The sequence below is a fragment of the Agelaius tricolor genome, unplaced genomic scaffold, assembly GCF_023055355.1.
Source record: "Agelaius tricolor isolate 1412-34295 unplaced genomic scaffold, bAgeTri1.0.p SCAF_21, whole genome shotgun sequence".
NCBI classification, from domain to species: domain Eukaryota; kingdom Metazoa; phylum Chordata; class Aves; order Passeriformes; family Icteridae; genus Agelaius; species Agelaius tricolor.
In genome coordinates this window covers 12,050,804-12,074,665 of record NW_027269281.1, presented here as the reverse complement: position 1 = coordinate 12,074,665, position 23,862 = coordinate 12,050,804, and the positions used below count along the sequence as shown (strand labels likewise).

Sequence of the window (23,862 nt, the reverse complement as noted above, 5' to 3'; positions counted from 1 at the left end):
AGTGTATTAGAAACTGGTTCAAAGTGTTAGAGACATCCAGGTATTACAAATATCAGCATTCTGAGAATGAAGAATGTTTTTCAGTCCCCAGTCTTTGTGTTCTACAAAGTATGAGAGTATGGTGGGACTTAAAGAAATGCGCATTTAAAACTCAAGGAACTCTGAGAAATTGTTTTGTGAAGAATTCTCTTTTCTCATGACTTTATAGGAACTGTCAGATGCCTGATTAGTCTTTTACATAGATAAAATACTGTACTTTCCTTGATCTGTCTTGTACTTCATTGTATTTTATTTCTGAAGTTTATTTTTAGTATTGTGTGAGGATTGCTAATAAAACTTTGGGGTTTTGGTAGCCCAAGTTATCTATACACTTGTGAAATTTATGTATAAAACAATTTGAACAAGTCCAAATGCATCTCTTTCTGGTATACAGAGATTAAACTTTATTATAAATTACCTTTTTTTTCTTTCTGATTTGCAGGTAGAAAAAATAACTGGCCACCTCTTCCTGAGAATTTTCCAGTAGGTCCGTGTTTCTACCAGGACTTTTCTGTAGACATTCCTGTAGAATTCCAGAAGACAGTAAAGATTATGTACTATTTGTGGATGTGTAAGTATTTTCATTTAAAGAAAAGGCAAAGTGCATATTTGAACTTGATGATACATACTTGCTACTCTTGCTTTTGCAATATCTGTAATGAGAATTTTTTTAAAATTCAGAAGTCAAATGTTGAAATGAAATCTTTTTGTTAGCTTCAGTTTTAAATGTATTTGATTATTTCATAGAAATTTCCATAGGAAAAAAGGAAGAGGATTACCCAATGCAGATTGGTTATGGTATAGTGCAGTTTTCTGTTTTAAATATCCCTGTTTTTGTAAAATGAGCTTTGACCATTTATTAATCTAGAAATAATTTTATTGTTTTAAAAATCAGCTTATATATTAAAAAGTATAATTCACAATCAGTGTTAATAGACTGAGTTTAAGAAGTGTAATATCCATTTGCTTTATAATAACAGTTTTATATGGTTTAAAATCTTTTTAGTTTATAGTGGAGACAATATAATTTTAGTCTGTTTTAAAAAATAGTGTAAATTAAATTAGCTGAAAAATCAGTCCATATTACAACTGTCCTTTGTACACCAAAAATGCTCTACAGTCTTTGTAGGGTTCATTATGCTCTCATTCAGGTGCTATGTTTTGACTGGAGAAATGCTGAATGAACCAAATGTACAAATGCCATGACATTTGTCTCTTCTGCCTTGTCCAGTGTGATGAGCACCTAATAAATACTCTGAGACTGATGAAATTCCAAAGATTTAGGTGCTTTGATGAGATTAACATATTTTTATCATAATTAAGGGGATGTGAATTTTAAAACTCTTCTGTTTTTTTTTTCAAATCTGCATAATTTTGCCTGTTAATCTGGTAATCTTATTACTGTGACTGAACCATGTCATTGAAAAACATAAAATGAGCAGTCAGCATTGAAACAAGTGAATTCCACTTCATAGTAATCCACAGCTTTTTATAGTCATTGTTGGATTATTAATCTTTAAACAACTGGATTCACTGTAGAAGGTGGGACTAATCACTCATAAATCTCACAGATATTTAAGTTTTATATGAAATCTAAGATCAAGTACTCCAAAATTCTAGGATAGTTACTAATTCTGGCCATTTGCCTGACTGAATTCTAAAAAGTGCCATATGTTTCAAACACGAGGTGAAGTTGGGCAGTGAGAATTGGAATATTAATACTGTTTTTCTTTTTGCTACTTATGGCAATAAATAAAGGAAGCAGTGATATTATAGTATTTCAAAATGTATACGAGGTGTGCTCTTATACTAAGATGACAGATTTTCTTCCAGGTAGACTGAGATTTTTAACTGAGTCCTCTTGTTCTTTTCCTTCTTTACCTTTTGTACTCTCTGACGGGATTACTCAGGAAGGAAAGATGGAAAAGGGCATAATAAAGGAAAAGAAAGACAAAATCTATTTCAGGATAAAAAAATTAAAAAGACCTGAGTATAGAACTTTGTGCCTTAGGGCTGGATGTTGACTCAATCTTTGTGATTTTTCTTTCTATGGGATTTGGATCATATATCATTAGAATGGCTTTGCTTCCTCAGTGGAGGCACTCATTACCATAGCAAACCAACCTGCTTCTCCTTGTTGCTCTACCCTACATTTTATTTCGTCTTCCAGAACTTCCTAGATTTTTTAAGTCTAGGGGTCAGTGAACATAATCACGTTTGGATAAATCTGCCTGATCGACACTTTCTAAAGTAGGTTCGTTTTCCTCTTCCTTTTTTAGCAGCCCTAAGAACACACCTTTTTATTGAATTTTCATTTTTTGGGTGTTGCTCTTGTTGATAGTAATTTTTATATCTTTAGTCTTGGTCTGTATGCATCTGAGGAAACTTGCCTGCTTTAGATCTAAATGCTCTTTATCTCTGATTCTATCCCTATTCTGTGAATACATCCATCTTTTCTCTATTTGTATCTGAAATCAGAGTTTTCAGATTCCTTGATGTGGTTTTCTCTTTACACAATTTTGTTTTCCCTGGGGAGAGCTTTTCTTTTTTTAACTGACTGACTGCTCCCATGTTTTTATGAACTACAGCAAACAATTAACAATGGCTTCTGTCAGCTGCCAGTGGAGCTTTTCTATACTATCTTGTTTTTGCAACTATTGCTTATGGAATATTAATCCCAATATTTCCGGGTGGGACGTGCCTGGCCTCGTCTGACCTTTGCTGCTGGACCAAAGGCAGCAGCTGTGGTGTTTCACCTCAGAGATACCTTTGGCCGCCTGGATGCTGCAGCTAGGCACTCGGAACAAATCCAGGCATAGTAGGAACTCAGTTTACCTCTGGTGGAAAAGGTTCAGGCGACGGTGAAGAGAAAGGAGTGGATTCTATTGTAGAGTTTTAATCCAGAGCTTTATTGCAGGATGGTAGACCTCTGAATGTGGTAACAGCTCCCAATAGAATCCCGACCGCATGGTCTCGTGTCCTTTTAAGCCCCGGGGACAGGGGGAGGGGAAGGGACAGGTGAGCCACCAACCAGGTGGGAGGAGGGGAAGGCTTAAGGGATATAGATGCATGGACAGGCCAATGAGCCCGGACCTGAGGGGCATCTTTTGAACTTCTGCCAACCACACGACGCCCTTGCTGGAATGTTAAGATTGATGGACAGCTCTTAGCAGAAGGGCAAAAGGGGAAAGGAAAGGTTGGCACATCTGAGGGGTTGGGATAGGTGAAACAGGAAATGGCATCACACTGCAACAATTGCTGTTCTAGTTGCTTGCAGATAGAACAGCAGTTTACCTGGGTCTGTACATCAAGCACTACTTTTTTGATCTTTTTTTGCTGTTACTACAGAAATGTCTCTTGACTGCTATCTGACACCAAATATGTTTTGGCTGAAAAGTCTGATTTCCAGCTATTTTCTGTCTAAGGATACAATCAATAGTACATATAACAGTCTGTTGATGTTTGTTTTGCTTGTTCCTGAGAACCTCCAAAAGGATGGACACTTCATAAACTCCCCCCAAGTCTGTTCTAGTATGTTGTCATCTTTATCCTTAGAAAGTGTTTCCATTATATAATTTAATTTTTCCCTTCCTATGATTTATATTCCCTGTTCTGTCCACTGTTGTTATGGAGATAGATTTATGCCCATTTGCCATCATCTTTTGTCAAAATTAGCATAGTTCTCTCAGCCTTTCTTTGTACATCATGTTTTCTAGAGATCTGGTTTTTTGTTGCTCTCTTACAGATTTGACACTAGGTCTACTCCATATTATTATGGGATTTTTAATGTGTATCATCAAGAACTGGAGAATGTGGGCTATGTCAAATATTTTAGCTGAAGTCCTAATGTACCATGTAGAGTTAAAAAAAATACTTTCACATTTTTGATAGTATGTTCTTGTGTTCTGTGCTGATCTAAGCTTGTTTCAGAATATATTTTTTCTGATGAAAAATACTTGTGTCACTTGTAAGGTGTGTTTGCAAATGTCTTTCCCTCTCCACAAAGATCAGAACAGACAATGAATAAAAGGTTAAACTACATTTGAAACCACTCTGATGTGCTTCAAGGTTGTGTGCAATCAGATTTCGCTAGCTTTATCCTCACTTGCCAGTTTCCATGTGTCTTCAAAGCCCTCCATTTTGCAGGTATCCCATTCCCCTTGAGGCATTCCATTACAGGGTGATAGTCCAGCTGGTTCCTGGAAAGAAGTATTCTTTTGTTGTGTACCCAGTGAGGACTTTGGTTTCCCAAGAATACCATCAATAAAACATTACTGAAATGAAACTTATTACAAAAATCTATTTTCATACAGTCCCAAACGAGACTACAAAATAATCATCTTAATAATGTAGATGCCTAATAGCATCAGTGCAACTTGTGATCTTTATCTACAATTAACTTTTAAACGTTAATGGATTATAAAGTGTAATTAATTAAGACAGGCAATGTATGTGTAAGTAGAGTTCTTCTATACGAGGAAGCTTACACTAAGAAAAATGTTCATAGAATCATGGAATCCTAGAATGGTTTGAATTGAATGGGAGCTTAAAGATAATCTAGTTCTAACTCCCCTGCCATGGGCAGGGACACCTATTAGACCAGGTTGTCCAGACCTCCATCCACCTCTAGGGATGGGAAAGTCTACAATCTCTCTGGGCAAACTGTTCCAGTGTCTCACCACCCTCACAGCAAACAATTTCTTTCTAATATCTAATTTAAACCTACCCTCCTTCAGTTTAAAGCCATTCACCCTTGTCCTGTCATTACATGCCTTTGTGAAAAGTCCCTCTCCAGCCTCCTTCTAAGTCCCCTGTAGGTACTGGAAGGCTGCTCTAAGGTCTCCTTAAAGCCTTCTCTTTTCCAGGCTGAACAATCCCAATTCTCTCAGCCTTTCTTCATAGAAGTGCTCCATCCCTCTCATTATCTTGGTGGCCCTCCTCTGGACTTGCTCCACCAGGCCAATGTCCTTCCTGTTTTGGGGGGTGTGGGAGACCCCTCTGGGGCCCCCTGCATGAGAGACCCCTTAATAAATGTTCTGTGCCAGGATTGAGAGACAAACTGGACTTTTTTCAGTCTTCAGGTTGCTGTTTATTTTTCTCTTATCAGAAGTTCTGCGCGCCGTCTGCACCAGACTTAACACACACAGAGAAGACAGCAAAAAAGGTCACAAGATGCATAGTTTCAAGGTCTTTTAAAGCTGTTTCATCCAATTAACTCCTAAAATGTACTTTATTTCTACTTTTCTACCAATATCTAATTATTTGTCCGCTACACAGCACCTGCATTGTAGCTCTTTCTAACCAATCACTCTGTGCTACCAACACTGGAGAAAATGGAGTAGATGAAGAAGGAGCCTACTTCACACTCTCTTAGATTCTGATTCATCCCAAAGTCTTGGAAGCCCTCTCCATGGATGAAGGTTAAAAGCAGTGTTTTCCTGGGAATCAGGACCTGGCAGGACAACCAGGGAAATATTCCCCATGCCCTGAGTTCCAACAGGGGGGCTCAGAGCTGGACACAGTACTCCAGGTGGGGCCTCACAAGAGTGGAGTAGACAGGCAGAATTACCTCTCTGATCCCACTGCTCTGGATGCAGCCCAGGATATGATTGGCTTTCTGAGTTGCAAGTGCACATTGCCAGCTCATGTCCAGCCTCTCATCCACCAGCACTCACCTCCAAGTCCTTCTCAGAAGGGCTGCTCTCAACCTATTCATTCCTCAGCCTGTATTGATACTGGGGGTTGCCGTGACCCGGGTGCAGCACCTTGTACTTGATCTTGTTGAACCTCATGAGATCCCATGGGCCACTTCTTGAGCTTGTCCAGGTCCCTCTAGAGCAACTCATGTGTGACTTTGTTTATTGACCTCACCTGCTTCCACAGCTGAATTAGAATCAGGCTTTCTTAGATCATTTCAGTGAGTGCTGTATTGGTATAGCTGTGAAATTGTTGTCATATAGACATTGCATGATGCAGACTTCTGCTAAAGCCTTAGGCCATTTCAGCTCTCAGGTGGTCATTATCTCTAATAACTTGTATCACTGTTAAATTTGAAGAGACAAATAGATGGAAGGTATTTAAACCATTACCCTGAACATGAAAACACCTGTGTGTTCATACAACCACAAAGCTTATCTAGGTGACTTGATGGCATTGGCTTGCAGCAGGTATAGAGAAGAGTGAATAGAGTGGAGACTTGTCAGTGAATTCCTGTCTTCATCTGTAGCTTGCTAATACTCAACTTTTATGACTGAGATTCTCTGTGACAGTAGTGAAGTAGACCCCTATGTTGTCAGGGTTATTGTGCTAATATCAGTAGTGGGTGAGACGTTTCTTCAACCCTCTTCTGCAGTGATGGTATTCTTTTAAAACTTGTCCTGTTTTTGTAACTGCAGTTACAAAAAAAAAGTAATAATTTTGGAAAGGTCAAACTCCTTCAGAATGGGGACTTTTCTATTAATCTTGGGCATCTCCCTATTTTCCAGTATTGACTAGAAAAAGTGAGAATACCCCCTTGTAAATTTTTTTCATATTCATCAAAAGAAGGTAGGAATTTGGATTTATATCTGTTCTTGGGCTTTATGCAGCAGGCACATACAAATTCTGAAATTAGTTGCTTTCCTAACCTCTTGGAGCAGTGCCAAGTTGTAGATACATTAAATGTTCTTTGTTTAAAAATATGAAGCTTTCTGTTTCTGGTGACCCGTTGGTTATGGAGAGAGACGGGGAAGACTGATTCAGTGATCAGAATCTGATTTTATTGTGGGATAAAACGCCTATATACTATTTCAGGGAGACTAGTAATGTGTACTACAATGATTAGGTTAAAATCACATACACAAACTTATGCATATTACAACATCTCTTGCTTGCAGAGTTTAATGAGATTTTCTTTTTCCAGTAAACCTGTCGGATTTAATCTTCTTGCAATCTAGATCTAATTTTCAAAGTTCCTTTTGCTTTTGCCAAGGCATCCTGTTATCAAATCTCTTATGTTAACCAGGTCCAAAGTCCATCATCTGTCTTGTGTCCCCCAGCATTCCAACAGAAAATAGGTGAAGGGACAGAAAGAGAGTGACAGAGACAGAATAAGGAAAATACCACCTCCTGTGAATCCTAACAATGTTCCATTGATCCTCTCCAGCTGGTCTTTTTAGTGGTGAAGGTCCCCCCAAAAAGCATAGAATCCAATGGGTTAATACACGCTCCGACTAGGTAGGAAAACCCAGGCACCTGGCGGGGGGGGGGGGGGGGAATTTGCCATTGTCTCTTACTATGGACTCTGGGTTTGTTGCATTATGTGCAGTCCTGTGGTGCAAAGCTTCAGGAATTACTCTAGGGGGCACTTCAGGGGGGTCTTTAATGGATCTGTGGGATTGGGGGTTCCACAGCTCAGCCAGTTTGTGTAAGGGAGGACAGGTGCTCACTGCCTCTGACCAGAGGCTGCACCCGAAACCTCCTCCCCACCACCTCATTTCAGGGTGGAGTCTGTGTAAACCTGGCTTCTGGGGGCTGTGGTCTCTCCCACCCCAAACTCAGCCAGGGAAGAATTTCTGCTGTGTTTGGCTTTCATGTGGATACATTCTTCTCCCTCAGGCTTGTTTGCTTTTCCCTAGACCTGAGGTGATTAAACAATAGTGTGTGCTCTTTATCTTATCTAGGCAGCTTAATTCACAGTCCAGAGTTCTTCAGGGAGGCTTCTGCGGTTGTAGCCTCTTTAAACAGTTTTTGCTATAGTGAGCAAAACTTCATAACAATGTTTAAGGCATGAACCATTTCAGTTCCTGACAGTGCCAGATAGCATGAAAGTAGTAGCTGTAATGTTGCTTACTACTGTTGTATCTTTTTTGTTCCAAGAGGTAAATATATTTGAAATAACCTGTGAGGTTTTAATACCAATGCATTTTCTTTAGTAGAAATTCAGTAGTTAACCTGTAACTAGATCTGCCAAAGCAAAAATGTCGGTATTAAGAGCTGAGAACCAAAAAAAGCAGATGTTTAGGACCAATATTATAAGAAATATTTGAGTATTCAATATGTATTAAAGGATCTAGAATAGGTTCTTGCAGATCTTGTTTTACTGAGAAGCATTTTTCCTTAGCTGACTTTTTTTCTCTATTACATGTAAAACAAAGAGCTGCTCATTAAAAGGGGGGGGGAGGGTTGGAAAATTTTCCTTTTGTATTTAATATTAAGGCTGACAGTCTTGCACTCATTTAGTTGCCTGATTGTAAGAGAAAAAAATAACTAGCATGTTAAAAAAAGTACAAATATCCAGTAATTACTGTAGAAGTAGCAGTTATTGCAACTGTAGAAGCCTCTTTTTTCATCATTTTAGGTTTGAAAATATTTGATGACTGATTTTTTTCCTTGCTACATGCCTGATATTACTTGAATTTTATTGTTCTCTACTTTCAGCTGTGAATATTTACTTTACCCTTAAGCTTAAAAAACTATAAAAATCAGCATAATGCTGAGAGAGGATATTGATTTATTGTCAGCATGCTTATGTTTTGTTTAAAAATGCACAGTTTAAGTATTACTTTAACAATTATAATAATTTATTTTATTAACATAATTTACTAAGATTTTTCTTTGCTTATGCTTCTACAGTCCATACAGTGACACTGTTTCTTAATATCTTTGGATGTTTGGCCTGGTTTTACATTGATGCTACACGAGGAGTTGATTTTGTATTGAGTATCCTCTGGTTCTTGCTTTTTACCCCTTGTTCTTTTGTCTGCTGGTACAGACCACTTTATGGAGCTTTCAGGTAAGAACTTCAGCTTGAATTAAGATCTTTAAAAAAAATACTTCACTTCTTGAAATGCATTAACATTCCAGAATTTGTTTATCATTAAGATAATCCTTCAATGTAATTTCATTAGAAACAAGTAGAACAATTACCATTAATTCAGTTGCTGTATCTGAAATGCTGATGGCAATAGTTAGGAATATTGTAGAATATATTTTAAAATATTTAGAAACCATTAGCTCCTGAGAGCACTGAAGGTCCAGGAGTGCATCTGAAATGTTTGTACATCAATTCCCATAGTATGAGAAACAAGCAAGGTTAACTGGAAGCATCAGCTCCCAGAGCTATGATATCACTGGTATTAGTGGGACTTGGTGGAATGAGTCTGAAGACTGGATTGCCGAAATTGAGAGCTACAGGCTGTTCAGGAGGGATGAGCAGAGCAGGCCAGGTGAAGGAGTTGCATTGTATGTAAGGAAGAGGTTTGATTGTACAGACCTTAGTGTTAGGGATGATGTGGTTGAGAGCCTCTGGGTGAGAATGAGGAGGATGAAAAACAGATGTAGTGGGTGTATATTACTGATTACTCAGCCAGGATGTAAGCCGTGATGAGTTATTCTATAGGCAATTAGGAGAAATCTCTGGATTGGTAGCCCTTGTCCTTATAAGGAGATTTCAACTTCCCAGATATCAACTGGGAATACCATATTGCTGTGACAAGCAAGCATAGGAAATTCCTGAAGTTCGTGAAAGAACTTTTTAACACAAGGCCTCAGGGAGCCCTCTAGGAAAGATGCCCTCCTAGACTTGTTTGTGAATACAGAAGGACTCATGGGAGATGTGATGATTGGTGATTGTCTTGGCCACATTGACCATGAAATGGTTGAGTTTAAAATTTTCAGTGTAGCAAGAAACCAGGTCAGCAGAGTTCTAAGCTATTCAGGGAGCTACCTAGCAGAGTACCCTGATTTTGAAGGCTTATAAGTCCAGGAGTGTTGGTCAGTTTTGAGAACCACCTTTTAAAAGTGCAGGAGCAGGCAATTCCACTGTGTCAAAAGCCAAGCAAGTGAGGCAGAAGAACACGAGCTCCTTGTGGAACTCAAGAGGAAAAAGAAATTGTATGATCTCTGGAGGAAAGGTCAGGCTTAGCAGCAAAATTACCCAGCCATGGTTCTCATATGCAGCAAGAGGACATGAAATGCCAAAGCTGAGCTAGAATTTAAACTGGGAAGTGTTTTATCAGACAAGAAGGGCTTTTCAAAGTACACCAATAGCAAGAGGAAGGCTAAAGAAAATATTGGACTGCTACTTGATGATGATGGTCACTTGAATAATAGGGATAAAGAAAAAGCAGAGGCATAAAATGTTTTTATTGTCTTATTCTTTAATAATACTGAGTCAGAGGACTGTGAGTGCGGTAACAGTCACTTTCCATTTGTGGACACTGAAATTGTGAGGGACCAGCTGTATCAGTTGAATGTTCACAAGTCTGTGGGGCCTTAGAGGGTCTGTGGGGCTCTGATACAGGGTATTGAAGGAGCTAGTAGATGTTATGGCAGGATCCCTCTCAATAATCTACCAAAGATCTTTGGAGTCTGGGGGGGTCCCTGCTGACTGGAAGCTAGGCAATGATATTCCAATTTACAGAAAAGGCATGAGAGAAGACCCAGGGAACTACAGATGTGTTGTTAGTCTAGCCACAGTACCTGGAAAAATTATGGAGATTACACTGGGTGCTATTGAAAGGCATTTAGAAAACAATGCAATCATCAGGCACAATGTGGGTTCACAAAGAAAAAATCCTATTTAACTAATTTGATATCTTTCTATGATAAATGTCACTTGCTGTCACTCTTACGCCGAGAATGACACAGGAACAGGTGAGAGGCAGTATTGTAGAAAGAGCAAAGAAGGCGTTATTCAAGAGAACTGCGCGGTTTATATACAGTGATACAATACATTCTATTTGATTGGCTAGTTAACAAAAACACCTTTCTCATACACTGTCCTTGAGAAGAACAGAGAGACGAAGTAGAAAAACACCACCTGCAGATTGTTTATACTAACAAGTTATCACATTCTTACAACTCCCTGAAAATTCTCACAAGCCGCTGTGAGAAACACTTGCTGTTTCTCTCTCTCTGTCCCATGGCATCCACAACTTGCCTAGTGGATTAAAAGAAGGCAGTGGATGTAGTTTTTTCTCAATTCTAGTAAGGCCATTGATACTGTCCCTCACAGCATCCTTCTGGACAAGTTGTCCAACTGTGGGATGAGCAGGTTCATGGTGTGCTGGGTGAAGAACTGATGTAAGAGCAGCGCTCAAAGGTTTGTAGTGAATGGAGCTACATCTGCCTGGTGACAATTCACTAGTGGTATCCCTCAGGGTTCCATTTTAAAGCCAGTCAGTCCTGTTCAATATTTTTATCAATGATCTGGATGCAGGAGTTGAATGCACCATTATCAAGTTTGCTGATGATACCAAACTGAGAGGGGCTGTTGGCTCTCTTGAGGGACAATAGGCCTTGCAGAGGGATCTAGATAGGTTGGAGCATTGGGCAACCATCAGTGGCATGAAATTTAACAAGTCCAAGTGCCAGATCCTGTACCTGGGATAGAGTCATGCTGGGCACAAGTATAGATTGGGAGAGGAGTGTGTGAAAAGCAGCCCTGCAGGAAGGGATATGGGGGTGCTGGTCAGCAGCAGGCTCAGTATGTCAGCAGTGAACCCTGGCAGCCAAGAGAGCAAACTCCATCCTGGGGGGCATCAAACACAGTTGAACCAGTTGGTCAAAAGAGGCGATGATCCTGCTGTATTCACTGCTGATGTGGCCTCACCTTGAGTACTGTGTGCAGTTGTGGGCCCCACAACTTAAGAAGGATGTGAAAGTCCTTGAATGTATTCAGAGAAGGGCAACCAAGCTGGTGAAAGGGCTGGAAGGAATGTCCTGTGTGGAGCAGCTGAGGACACTGGGTTTGTCTAGTTTGGAGAAAAAGAAGCTGAGGGGTGACCTCATGGCTCTCTACAGCTTCCTGGGGAGGGGAAGTGGAGAGGGAGGTGCTGAGCTCTTCTCCCTAAGATCCAGTGACAAGACGCATGGGAGTGGTTCAAAGCTGAGGCAGGGGAGGTTCAGAGCTGACAGTAGGAAGCATTTCTTTACTGAGAGGGTGGTCAGACACTGGAACAGGCTTCCTAGAGAGGTGGTCGATGCCCCAAGCCTGTCAGTGTTCAAGAGGCATTTGGACAATGCCCTTAATAACATGCTTTAACTTTTGGTCAGCCCTGAAGTGGTCAATCAGTTGGACTGAATGATCATTGTAGGTCCCTTCCAACTGAAAATATTCTGTTTGATTCTATTTATAGCTTCTACCATTGACATAGTATTTGTAGGAAATATTTAATTTTGTATTGAGCTGATAACAGTTTTAAGGAAAATTTTCATTAAATCTGTATCCCTTAATGGGCAGGTTAATAGTTAAGGATGTCTTTAATATTTGGCTTCCTGAATGAACTTCATAAAACCATAGACTTAAAAAATCTTATGTTGCTAAGTGACCTGTAGTGTCTGTAATTGAAGTAGGCTGATATTCTTAAAAATGAGTAGATCAGGTACGTATTGATTAAATTCTAATATTTTCCTAGTTTTTAGCAGTCTGGATTTTGAAAAACTTTACAAGCTTGATAGGTGGCATCTTAGTCTTGAAAAATTCAATGGTTGGTTTGACTGCAAAATTGAACTATTTTTTTTTTTTTTTTTGTGAAAATCAGCATGTAGAGATTCTAAATTCCCATACTCTCAGAGTATTTTTTTTTAATTTCCTTTTCAGATTGAAAAGAATCTGGATGTTCTCAGTTTAAATGCACTAATTTTTTTTCGAGATAGACTGATAGCCATAAATTGCAGTTGAGCATTGAGCATAACTTTTAGACTAAATGAGATGTTTCTTTTTGCTAGCCAAGAAGATATTGCTGTACCTACACATCTTTGAGGAATCGTATAGTCTAACTTGCATTTATTTGTACACTAAATTCTTACATTCTTAAGGCTAAAAATGAGAAGAGTATTTTTAATTTACTGGTCTAACTTTTGTTGATGACTGGTTACAATGTGGGTACAAATTGAGATAAATTAAAAATACAGAGAGTTGCCAGTATTTTAAAATTATACTATTTCATTTTCATCATAAATATTGCATGTTCTCTCTTAGTAGTGTTCTTTTATATGAATTATTTTTCCTGATTTGGTGGAGTTCAGTGTCATGTTATTTTTCAGGGTTTTAGATTTAGTAAATCCTTAGCATTTCTTAGTGACTATTTATTGTTTGAAAAAGGAAAACTACTACTTGCATATTTAATTTTCAATCATCTGTTCAGCTGAAATAGGGTGAACTTGTTGAATAAATAGAAAATAACAAATTCCCTTCTGCAGAACGACCTATTACTGGCAAATTCTTGTTCAGTGACTTAAGTGATCTTTAGTTCCTTTAGAAATTTGGTAGAAAGCATATAATGCAGTCATTAGTTTTCATAGTAACACATTGAGGTCTTTGAGATTCTGCCTGCATGTTTATATTTGGGGATTTTTTACAGGCTATTTGTCAGGCTAACATTTTAGTAATTTAAACAGAAAACATATCTTGTATATTTTGTTTTTAAACAACAACTGCTTCAGTATTCTGATCCACATTGTGTTTCAGCGATTCCATATTAGTTTTTATTGCTTCTTACAAGTAAAATATTTTCTTCCCATCATGCCAGCACTGTGAACTTCAGTTTAAAAGTGGAGTGGACTTCTGTTCTTTATGCATTGTAGCAGAAGTTGTATGTTTAGTCTAAGAGGCCCTGCTGTGTGCTGAACAGAACACTAAGGAATAGTATCTTGCTGTTATTCTCACCTCTGTGAGAGGTGCAAATGGCAAAAGTACTATATTAAAGAAGTAGCAACAGCTCATATATAAACACTCTACAAAACCACAGAATTACTGGAACTTCAAGTCACCATCAATAAAATATAAAAACACTTTTTCTTTAGTTAATGCAGAAAAAAAAAATGTAGATTGGTACTACAATATTTGTAAAAAGTAATACATTTCCTGGCTGCTTTAATTTTCCCCCCCCTCTTTCAGGAGTGACAGTTCATTCAGGTTCTTTGTGTTCTTCTTTGTATATATCTGTCAGTTTGCTGTACATGTACTTCAAGCTGCAGGATTTCAAAGATGGGGAAACTGGTGAGTATTCTGTTTTCTGTAGCATTGTATTGTCTGTAAGACAAACACTCATATTTGATATAGCAGCTGCAAACCAGTCCATGGTTTTAAAAGAAAAAATAATCTTGTGTTCACTGGAATTCTTACATTTAGCAGTCAAAAAAGCATTTTTGGAGTGCTCTTAGCTAGAAAAAGTATGTGAAACATATCCCAAGAGTATGAGATACTTCTGTTATTAGACTGGTCAAAATTTTGTCTTTCAGTGTAAGCCACTGTCATAGTTTAACCCCAACCAGCTCTCAAGGCCCCCACAGCTGCTTGCTCACTCCCCCACCAGTGGGATCAGGGAGAGAATCAGAAGGGTAAAAGCTATAAAACTCCTGGGTTTAGATAAAGACAGTTTAACAGGCAAAACAAAAGCCACACACACAAGCAAAGCAAACCAAGGAATTCATGTACTGCTTCTCATACACTGGCAGGTATCCAGTCATCTCCAGGAGAGCAGGGCCCCATCACGCATAATGGTTACTTAGGAAGACAAATGCCATCACTGCAAACTTCCTCCCCCTTCCTCCTTCTTCCTCCCACTTCATATACTGAGCATGATATCACATGGTCTGGACTATCCCTTTGGTCAGTTGGAGTCATCTGCCCCAGCTGTGTCTCCTCCCACGCACCCCCAGCCTCCTTGACAGCTTGGCAGTATGAAAAGCAGCAAAGTCCTTGCCTCTGTGCAAGCCTTGCTCAGCAATAAGAAAAACATCTCTATATTATCAACACTGTGTTCAGCACAAATCCAAAACACAGTCCCATACCAGCCACTGGGAAGAAAATGAATTCTACCCCAGCCAAAACCAGCTCAGCCACTTTATACTGCTCTTTTATATATTACCTCTCCTCTTTTAGTGGTGTGTGGAGAACTTATTTGCTCTATATTTAGGATAAAGAAATAAGCAAAACTTAGAAAAAATGAAAATAATTTAGGCTGTAATAATTTACTGTTGGAATATTATTTTGTATAATTTGTTATTTCTAATGATATTAATATACTTACTAATAAAATTTATTGCTAAAATTGGAAGAATGAATCAACAATGTATTTCAGTGAATATAGTGCTATATCTTTGATATTATTTGAAAAGCTAATTTGTCCAAGTCAGCTTTTTATTCAGTAAGAGTTGATTTTCATTTTGATGCTTATAAATATATAAGCTTTTACTTGAACTTTTTATATAGATATAGCTTTATTTATATAGATATAACTTTATTTGAAGCTTCAAGGTCTAATATTAGGATTTTACAAGGAAAAGCTATTGGGAATCACTCACCCTTCTTGGGGAAAAAAAAAAACAAAACAAAAGAACAAACTTGAATTAACAAAAAGCATGGTTGTAGTAGCCAGCTGATGGCATGGAGAGCTATAACTGGCAATAATGTACCTGGGTAATGACATTTCTGTGTATCAGCAGTTTTCTGTTAACCTCCAAATGTACATAAGGCAGAAATAAACATCATTGCTTTAGAACTGGAGTATAAGGAAAAATCCTGGTTTATTATTTTCGCTCTCAAAGCCACTATTTGGCTTTTTCCTAGATAACTTGATTGACATGAACAAAGTGAAAAAGTGATTTTAGAAAACCAACTCTCCAAGTATGGCATGTGTACTTTTAAGGATACCTGGGGAAGTGGCATGAAAAATAGCCAGATCATCATCAAATGCTAATTGCAGTTTTGATTTTGGAGTTCTGTGCTAGAGTCCAATTGAACATAGGGGACATCAAAGCAATTTAAAACAAGTAGAAGAAAGTTTTAAGGTTGTTTCAGTTTGCATAAATTTTTTGCTCTTTTTGGTGAAAGAATTTTTTCTATCTTAATGTGTTATTTTTATTAGGGCAACCTGCTCTTTTGTGACTTCAAGTTTATGTTGATGTTTCAAATTTGAAGAAAGGGGAAATATTTGAAGTAATATTGATGTAGCAATCTGCTCTCTTAATTAATCTGACACTACCTACTTAAAAAAATATATTAATCACACTTGAGAAGGCATCACTGTGTGGTTACAGTAAAATTAATTTTCCCACATAAAAGCTCTGTGTATGTGCGCCATATTTTTTGTTTTCTTTTTTAAGAAGTTAGAAGCTATCTTTTTAGGGATGTTTTCTCTTCCACAAAATCATGTAGTCTTAAATTATTCTGAAATTACAGTATGACCAAAAAAAACCCCCAAAAGTGATGAGCAACTCTAACATCTCAATTTCCTCACGGTTCTCCTGAAGGATAATCATCTTTGCTAAAATTTTTCTTATCGTTTCACTGCATGAATTGGGAAAAATGGCAACTAAGCTGTAAAAGCTTATAGAACAGAAATATGCTCATATATAATTTTCATGAGGTTTTCTTCAAAAATATTCAGTTGATCAGAACCAGGATGTTATAAAGCTTCCCTTGATGTGGATAACTGTGGTTGAATGGTTCATGTGCTGTGCTAATCAAGTTTGTATTTTCTTTTTCCTTCAGTGGGTGGATTTCGTCTCTTACTAGTCTTAATAAGAGTATCCCTGTTGGCGTTATGATGACAATCATAGCTGCACTTTTCACAGCATCTGCTGTTATTTCATTAATTATGTTTAAAAAGGTAAGTTACTTATTATTCCCCTCTTCTGTTTTCTATGTTCTGGAGTTTGCTTTCCTGCTTGAGAGGCAATCTCTCTCAAAGTAATGGGGATTAAATTATATTCTTGAGCATGTGCTTGTGCCTTACCTTTTAACAATCATGCTTCAGTAGTACTTTTTTGCTTATACTGTCATGGAGTTATGAAATGCTGGTTTTACAGTGCACTTATTTCTGCAAATTAAATGGGGAAGGATAGCTTTGAATAAGAGAAGCTGGGAGGTGAGCCCACAATTAAAGGGTAGGTGAATGCACTGGAGACTAAGGTAGGACTTGTAGATGCAAGGTTGCAATTTCCAAATCTGTGGTGATTCATCAGGCTGAGTGAAGCATGATTCAAATGATTACTAAGTTTCAGCTCTTATAAAAATTATTCCTCATTAAAATCAATAGAAGAGTGAGATGCCTAGCACCATGGAAAATTATTTTTATTTCTCTGCTTGGATTATTTTAACATTTTGCTGTCAATTAATGATTGCATAGCATAAAATCTCAAAGATGCTGTTCTCCCTTGGTTCCTTTTGTGAATTTCCATCCGGAAAGCCTAAGCTTAGATAATAATGTGCTAGTAAGCTTTTTATGTTGTTTCAATTAAATGTAACTGATAATTCTGCTGCTGATATGCTGGTAATTCTAATAATTCAACTGCAGTTACAGTTCCACTTAAAGGTCTTAATGTACCCAAACTCTACTGGCCTATTTACAGTAAGGTAGAAACTTCCTTTCTCCTTATTTGTTTTTTGCATAAATACTCAGGTATAGGAGAAAGAAACAAATGAAAAATATGTATGGTGAGCATTTTTTACACTCTTTCTACCACATGAATCTGAATTCTTTTCAAAAAACATGTATACTCATATATGATCTGGTGACATTTATAACAAAAAAAAAGTTACATGAATTTTCCTGCTATGCTTATAGAATCATAGAATTGTTAAAGTTGGAAAAGACCTCTAAGATCATCAATTCCAACCATCAACCCAGCACCACCACCGTGTTCACCACTAAACTATGTCTTCAAGTATCCACATGTTTTTTGAACGCTTTCAGGGATAGTGACTCTACCACTTGCCTGGGCAGGCTTTTCCAATGCTTTACAACCATTTCCATGAAGAAATTTTTCCTAATATCTAATCTAAACCTCTCCTGGCACAACTTGATGCCATTTCATCTTGTCCTATCCCTTGTTACTTGAGAGAAGAGATCAACTCCCACCTTGCTACAGCCTCCTTTCAGGTAGTTGTAGAAAGCAATAAGATCTCCCCATAGCCTCCTTTTCTCCAGGCCAAACACCCTCAGCCCCCTCATCCACTGTCGGGTTCGGCTGTCTGTCTCTGCCCCGACACCGGTAGAGTGGTTCTTGGGTGGCACGCGATGCAAAGGACGAGTCTGGACTCTTCAGCTTTTCGATCTTCAGGTTGTTTATTATTTCTTATCTACAAAATTTTTCTGTCTGCCCAACAGAGGTCTGATCTGCAAGCAGTCACAGGCACTCTCTGACCACCCACGGGGCGGTCATGTCTTTTTATACTAAAATCTACGTACACAATATTTACCTTTATTTCCCAATGCTTTTCACCCATGTTAGCAAGTGCACCTTCACCATAAACCAACCCCCAAGTGCCAACATCATCACAGGAGATGGAGGACAAGAAGAAGACAGAAGAAGGACAAGACACGCCCTGATCCCTCCATCTTGTCTCCATAACCCCCCTGTACCAAAAACCTTAAAGTCTGTATCTCACCCTCTAAATGTGTCTCTTTTACACCTTGTACTCTAAAGTGATTCTCTTGTCCTCAGACTCTTGTTACTTCTGTGGATGGATCAAAATCAAGCCACCAAACACTCTTGGCAACATTCCAGGATTTTTGAGACCCCCAAGGGTTCTCCTGGCATCTCTGGACATCGGGAACGATGTGCTGAGATCCCACAATCCACTCCTCATAAGACTTGTGATCCAGCCCCTTTTCCAGCTACATTACTCTTCTGTGGACACACTCCAGCACCTCAATGTCTTTCTTGTAGTGAGGGGCCCAAACCTGAACACAGGATTCAAGGTATGGCCTCACCAGTGCCAAGTACAGGGGGACGATTGCTTCCCTGGTCCTGCTTCCCACACTATTTCTGATACAAGCCAGGATGCCTTTGGCCTTCTTGGCCACCTGGGCACATGCTGGCTCACATTCAGCTGGCTGCCAACCAGCAGCCCCAGGGCCTTTTCTGCTGGGCAGCTTTCCAGCCACTCTTCCCCAAGCCTGTAGCACTGCGAGGGGTTGTTGTGGACCCAAGTACAGGATCTAATGCCTGGCCTTGTTGAATCTCATATATTTGGCCTCAGCCCATCAATCCAGCCTATCCAGATCCCTCTGTAGACCCTTCCTATCCTCCAGCAGATCAACACTCCCACCCAACTTGGTGTCTTCTGCAAACTTGCTTCAGGTGCGCTCGATCGCCTCATCCAGATCATCAATAAAGATATTAAACAGGACTGGTCCCAATACTGAGCCCCAGGGAACACCACTCATGACTGGCCACCAGCTGAATGTAACTCCATTTACCACCACTCTGGGCCTGACCATCCAGCCAGTTTTTTACTCAGTGAAGAGTGCATCACATCTGTACTATGGGAAATCAGTTTCTCCAGAAGAATGCTGTGAGAAACAGTGTCAAAGGCTTTACTGAAGTCTAGGTAGATGACATCCACAGCCTTTCTGTCATTCACTAAGTGGGTCACCTTGTTGTAGAAGGAGGTCAGGTTCTTCAAGCAGGACCCGCCTTTCCTAAACCCATGCTGGCTGGGCCTGATCCCCTGGCTGTCTTGCACTTGTTGCATGATGACACTCAGGATGATCTGCTCCATGACCTTCCCTGGCATCAAGGTCAGGCTGACAGGGCTGTAACTCACTGGGTCCTCCTTATGACCCTTCTTTTAGATGGGCATCACATTTGCTCACTTCCAGTCATCTCTGATCTCCCTGGTTGACCAGGACTGCTGGTAAATTATTGAAAAGGACTTAGTGAGTTCTTCCACCAGCTTTCTCAGTACTCTTGGGTGGATCCCATCAGGTCCCATTGGCTTGTGCAGGTCTAAGTGGCATAGCAGGTTGCTGACCATTCCCTCCTGGTTTACAGGGGTTTCATTTTGCACCCTGTCTGTTTTCCAGCTCAGGGGGCTAGATACCCTGAGGACAACTGGTCTTGTTATTGGAGACTGAGGCAAAGAAGACATTACATACCTCAAACCTTTCCTCATCCTTTGTTACTGTTTCCCATCATATCCAACAAAGGATGGAGATTCTCCTTAGCCCTTCTTTTGTTGCTGGTGTATTTGTAGAAACACTTTTTGTTGTCTTTTACAGCAGTGACCACATTAAGTTCTAGCTGGGCTTTGGATCTTCTAATTTTCACAACATCCTTATAGTCCTCCCAAGCTGTCTGCCCCTTTTTCCAGAGATGGTAAACTCTCTTTTTTTCCTGATTTCCAGCCAAAGGTCTCTGTTCAGACTGGCCAGTCTTCTTCCCTGACAGCTTATCTTTTGGCACATGGGGACAACCTGTTCCTGCACCTTTAATTTTCCTCCTTAAAGCACATCCAATCTTCCTGGACTCCTTTGCCTTTCAGGACTGCCTCCCAAGGGACTCTCTCAACCAGTCTCCCAAACAGGCCAAAGTCTGCCCTCTAGAAGTCCAAGGTGGCAGTTTTCCTGACCCCCCCTCCTCCTTACTTCTCTGAGAACTGAAAACTCTGTCATTTTGTGATTGCTGTGCCCAAGATGGTCTCCAACCATCATATCACATCACATCACATCACATCACATCACATCACATCACATCACATCATCAACAAGTCTTTCTCTGTTCAAAAACAGCACATCCAGCAGGGCTTCTTCCCTGTTTGGCTCCCTTACCAGCTGTGTCAGAAGGTTCTCTTCCACACACTTCAGGAACCTCCTGGACTGTTTCCTCTTTACTGTATTGTATTTCCAGCAGACATGTGGTAAGTTTAAGTCCCCCATGAGAACAAGGGCTAACGATTGTGAAACTTCTCCCAGCTGCTTGCAGAATATTTCATCTGCATCTTCATTCTGGTTGGGTGGTCTATAACAAACTCCCACCAGGATATCTGCCTTGTTGTCCTTCCCCCTAATTCTTGTCCATAAACACTCAACCCTATCATCACTACCATTAAATTCTAGACAATCAAAACACTCCTTAATATACAGGGCTACCCCACCTTCCTTGCCTGTTCCTTCTGAAGTGTCTATAGCCATTCATTGCAACACTCCAGCTGTGAGAGTCATCCCATTGTGTCCGTGATGGCAACTATATTATAGTTTTTCTGCTGCACAGTGGCTTCCAGTTCCTCCTGTTTGTTGCCTGTTCTGTGTGCATCGGTGTAGATGCACTTCAGTTGAGCTAATCACCCTGATGCCTTTTTTGCATGGAGATGCCCTAATTCCTGCATGACCATTCACAGGTGCTTCTGGGATTTCTAACATCAATAATCCCTGCATACTTGCTGCCATATGGATCTTCATCCCCTGCCTCCACTGATATGGCAGACCGAAGGACCTTGCTAGCACACTGTCCCTCAAGCAGTGGTGTGTCACCCCCAGGCTTATCTCTATCCAGTCTGGCTTTATCCCTGTCCTTCTTCCAATCTAGTTTAAAGCTCTCAAGTAGCCCTGCTCACTGCTGAGCCAAGATTCTTTTTCCCCTTTGACACAGGTAGACCCTGTCTGTTCTCAGCAGGCTCAGGGTCATGTAAACCAACCCATGATCAAAACCCACAAAATTCTGCTGGTAACACCAGTCTCAAAGCCAGGTATTCATCTGCATGATCTTCCTGTTTCTTGCCCCATCATTCCCCGCAACTGGCAGGACAGAAGAGAATACAACTTGTGCTCCAGATCTCTCAACCAGTCATCTCAAGGCCCTGAGGTCCCCCTTGATTGTCCACAGACTTCTTGTTGGACTTCATTGCTGACCACCTGGAAAGCCAATAGTGGGCCATACCAAGTTGGGAAATTTCTTAGTGATGTCCCTTACCTATGGGTTGGGTCCAGTTGGCATATCCATCCCTCTGTTCTTCTCAGAAGGGATTCACTAATGACAACTACCCTTTATTTCTTAACTGAGGTGGTTGTGATGCAGAGGGTAGGCTGCTCTGCCTTAGGTGAACCCTCCAACCTGGAAGAACCTTCATTCACATTTTCATTTCCCTGGTCCTCAAGTTGCAGCGGAACCGAACATGCAACTAGCATGTCTTGACCCTACCTCCTCTTGGAATTTCTGTCTGAACACCGCTGGAACCCAGGTGTTGGTAGCTATGTTTGTTCTTTTCTATATCTTTTCTGTCTCTCTCCTTCTTCTTCTAATTCCTTCTTCTCAGAATTTTTGAGTAACTTAAAATCAAAAGGGCTTGGAGTTTGCTAAGTTGAATGGGCAAAGGTAATGCTTTGGGAAGTGTTTCATATTGACTGAATGCTGCTCTAAACCTTTTGCCAAAGTTCTTTGATTTTCTACAGTTGCCAGTAGGTTTTTTGTGTTTTGACCTCTTGAGAACATCTTGCTAGTATTTCTCCCATGCCTCTAACTCAGAGTACATGAACGACTGCAAGCCCTTTTAAAAGTCTCGTTGAGCAAGGTTTTTTGGGCCTTATATCCCCACAGTTTATATACTGGGCATACGTTCCATGGTATGGAATATCCCTTTATATCCCTTTGACCAGTTCAGGTCACCTGTCCTGGCTATGCTCCCTCCCAGCTTCTTGTGCATCTCCTCCCTGGCAGAGCATGAGATATTGAAAAGTGCTTGACTCAGGGCAAGCACTGCTCAGCAACAACCAAAACACTAGTGTATTATCTGCATTATTCTCATACTGAATCCTAAACACAACACTATAGCAGCTACTGAGAAGAAAATTAACTCTCCCAGCAGAAACCAGGACAAATGTTCAGTCATAACTTAATAGGCACTTGCAACCGTGTCAATCAGTAAAATTAAGATTTCTAAGATTGTATTATGTAAAAAAGTTCACTAAAATGTTATTGACACAGTAGATTCAAAACTATTTTTTTCTTTTTGTTTCTTGCTGTTACTTTTAACATGCACCCTTAGCATATGTTATGCTAAGGATACAGCCTATTTGTGTATTTAAATGTGTTGTTTTAGACAGTAGATAGCACACACGTAAACTTGGAAAAAGGTACAGCCATCCTACGGTCAAACTGCACACACAGCAGGGCAATCAGAAGTTGTAGAATTTGTGGGAGGAAAAAAAATTCTGTTTATTCATTTTCGGATCCTCCCAAACATATGAACAAACCAGATTTTTCTACCACACGGCTCTACTTCATGTTTGAGACTTTGCTATTACTCTACCAAGAAATTGAAGCTTCAGCATGCTTTTTTACTGCTTTTCCACCTCCCTAGGTGCATGGTCTCTACCGCATTACTGGTGCTAGTTTTGAGAAAGCGCAGCAGGAGTTTGCAACAGGAGTGATGTCCAACAAAACTGTACAAACTGCTGCAGCCAACGCCGCATCAACAGCAGCAACCAGTGCAGCTCAGAATGTGTTCAAGGGTAACTGAATGTAGAGAAATATAAAAAATCATGACAGTTCTCTTCCATTGTACTTTATTTTCCAGTCACTTATTATATTCCCTAAAAACATATATCAGGATGCACACAGCATATTTGTTTCTTCTGCAGCAGTGCATAGGTAAAATGGGAAATGTTTGTTTATTTTATAATAAATTTGTTTATTTTTAAAAGATAACCATTCTCTGTGCTTATTTAAAATGTTGCATTTTGGAATAATAAGCTTTCCTTATTTAGGGAGGATAAGTGATTTCAACAACTGAATGAGAATGAATTGTGGTATACAATGATCAAATATAATATATTAAGAATTTGGAGGGTTTTTTAGTGGTTCATCTTGGTGGGTTTTTTTAACTTCAGGAAAGAACTTTGGCTAAATTGTTTTTCTTTGTAAAAACTGTTTTCCCTATTTCTGCTATAAATGGGGTAGACTGAGAGATGTAAAAGGTTAGGTTTGGCTATGCTTTTGCAATTTCAGTAGCTGCTGGAGGACAAATACAATTAGGATAGATATAAATTATTTTCTTCGGTTTTTTTTAGGATAAGTCTTTTGATAGAAACCTGTAATTTTGCATGAATACTG

At 39.5% G+C, this 23,862-nt stretch overlaps 1 protein-coding gene across 1 annotated transcript in view; it reads left to right on the top strand.

Moving 5' to 3' along the window:
* The window catches only part of LOC139598991 (secretory carrier-associated membrane protein 1-like), a 98,306-nt gene extending 74,849 nt beyond the window's left edge, over positions 1-23,457 (top strand). The window contains exons 5-9 of the mRNA XM_071445923.1: positions 482-610; positions 8,653-8,812; positions 13,922-14,023; positions 16,520-16,637; positions 23,111-23,457. Of these exons, the coding sequence (XP_071302024.1) occupies positions 482-610; positions 8,653-8,812; positions 13,922-14,023; positions 16,520-16,637; positions 23,111-23,269 (668 nt within the window). The 3' untranslated portion in view covers positions 23,270-23,457. The remainder of the gene's footprint in view (positions 1-481; positions 611-8,652; positions 8,813-13,921; positions 14,024-16,519; positions 16,638-23,110) is intronic.
* The last annotated feature ends 405 nt before the right edge of the window (positions 23,458-23,862 follow it).